General features: G+C 46.1%; 1 protein-coding gene across 1 annotated transcript in view; it reads left to right on the top strand.

Annotated features, from left to right (window-relative positions):
• The window catches only part of T265_00252 (hypothetical protein), a gene marked incomplete at both ends in the record, with an annotated part of 23,288 nt that extends 21,434 nt beyond the window's left edge, over positions 1-1,854 (top strand). Inside the window, 3 exons of the mRNA XM_009163960.1 lie at positions 8-378; positions 644-1,036; positions 1,358-1,854. Of these exons, the coding sequence (XP_009162224.1) occupies positions 8-378; positions 644-1,036; positions 1,358-1,684 (1,091 nt within the window). The remainder of the gene's footprint in view (positions 1-7; positions 379-643; positions 1,037-1,357) is intronic.
• Between the last annotated feature and the right edge of the window lie 353 nt (positions 1,855-2,207).

The raw sequence follows: 2,207 nt of genomic DNA, 5'->3' as shown, positions 1-2,207 counted from the left end.
TCCAAAGGACTTGCTTTCAGTACACCGCCTTCCTTCCCTCTCTTCCTGCCGCCATCCCTGCGTCCTCTGCTTGTGGAGCATGACGAGTGTGAAGCTGAAGACAGCACAACTGTCAACAAACCCGTAAGCTTGAGTGTGCCAGATGCAATCACCCCAGCCCGTTTGATCACGATCACCTTGGTCTATTCATCAGCTTGGTGGCGAGCTATCATAAGTGACCTCAGAGCTAAAGTGATCAAACTGGATGACGACATTGTCAAGCCTAATGCTGGTGATGGTGGGGGTAGCACAAATTTGTCCGCTGAACTTTTCGCGCTATTGCCAACTGACAGAGAGAATCGGGGCTTCTGCCATGTCTTTCGTGACATGTGTCCAAGCGTAAGTTGCACAACTTCATTGTATTTTACTGTTTGTATTATCCCCTTAGTATGAACAGTCACGAACATGTCGTCGTAGCTAGTTTATCACGTTATACGTAAGAATCTTGGTGGATTCCCTGGTAACTTCCAGGTAGCAATGGTGACCGATAGTGACCGTGATTCTTTTTCAAAGCATCTGTCGTATTCTTTAGTAAATGTAGACTGAAAGTAATTGCTGTTTCTCCGGTTCCTTTCTGTTGCTGTTGACCGTTCTTTTTCTTTAGCTTCAGTCTCCCGGCGTGCTGCAGACACAGATTTTCGCCGCGGCTGCCGACCATTGGTGGGACAAAAGTGATATACTTCTCACCGCAACTGTTGATCGACACCTCAAAGTGCTAACGTCACACATGGATAACTCTGGCACCGAGGATACCATGCGTCTCGTGTGCTATCACGTGGCTCGTTTGGAGCATCGCAACCGCACGTTGTCTGCAACACTACCTCGACTTTGCGTTCAGGTGGAAAATGACCAACAGTTGTTTCTCAAACCTGGTGCTTGGGAGGAACTGGCACGTCATTGTCACATTATCATCGTTGATTCGGTGTTTTGCCCCGTAGAGTCCTCTCGTCTTTTCCTTAACCCATGGACCACGGACGGTGCACGCTCCTTACATTTGGTACGTCCCTTTCATGTTCCCTTCTTAGGCAGCCCTTTACTCGGTTTTACGATCCCCGTTGACTGTAGGTCGATGATTTTCTTCATCTGTGTGTAAACTACGAACGGAATAACATTAAAACAACTTCCGTAGATATCCTCCTTTCTTACCGTCACGGACGTTTTGTGGCAACCTCCCCCCCCCCATACATGCATATTTGTTCCTCATCGTGCCTGTTTCAAAAGCTGCTATCAATTGCTGCATAACCCAAGAAGCTGTTAATGTTATTATTTGATGTTTACTTCCGTGTTACATTCTGACATGCATTTTCCTGCCCTTCAGACTTCTTCTGCCATGGATACCCTGACTTCTGCCATTCAATCGGGTGTCGGGATGGCGGAGTTCGCCCTTCGATTCATGACTTCTTTGGATACACGTTCTGACGTGCTTGATTCGGTAACCGGTGATCACGGTACAAGTCTACTGGATAGCTCAACCTGTGCTGGAGACTTTACAACTGAAACAAATGACGCCAACACTTCGCACGAATCAGATAGTGAAATGCAACCGGACGATTCCTGCTCCGTGAGTGCTCGTGCCAGACGTCTGTTGAAACGAAAACATCTGGACAATACTGAGGATATTGAGAGCACTTTGGTTACCCCCTAATTAATCACCCACCCAAATTGTACATTGTACATACCACTCTTTGTCTCTGTCCTACCCCTATCTCTGGAATGCATTTATCCTGTTCTATAGTCAACCTCTACCTGGAGCCAATGTATCGCTGTACAGGTCTGTTACTTTGTGTATGTACTGTCTACAAAACTATTTTTTACCGTCTTTTATGCAGGGTTTGTTTACGCGGATTATCCCAGATTGTGTATTGTCCTGCTAGAATCTCGAACTTCAGCAAGACCCAGTAATAAGTGCTGTACTTTTGTAAATGGTCAGACCACGTCTTTTAGAGCCAACAGCCGTATTAGACACTCGGGCGGTAGTAAATATGTAAACTCCTCGGGATCCGAAACAGTATTTCAAAGTCTAGTCGATTAGTCGCTCCGTTAGCATAGTTTGACTCTTGGCTCTTACATTTCTCGCCCACCGATCATGTAACCTTACGTCCTAACAAAGCATTAAACTGCTGGTAGATTAAGTCGAGCAAGTTGAGGTCATCGTTGTTTGTCAGAGT

Source organism: Opisthorchis viverrini (genome assembly GCF_000715545.1).
Source record: "Opisthorchis viverrini unplaced genomic scaffold opera_v5_2, whole genome shotgun sequence".
Taxonomy (NCBI): domain Eukaryota; kingdom Metazoa; phylum Platyhelminthes; class Trematoda; order Opisthorchiida; family Opisthorchiidae; genus Opisthorchis; species Opisthorchis viverrini.
This window is presented reverse-complemented; position numbering and strand designations above follow the sequence as displayed.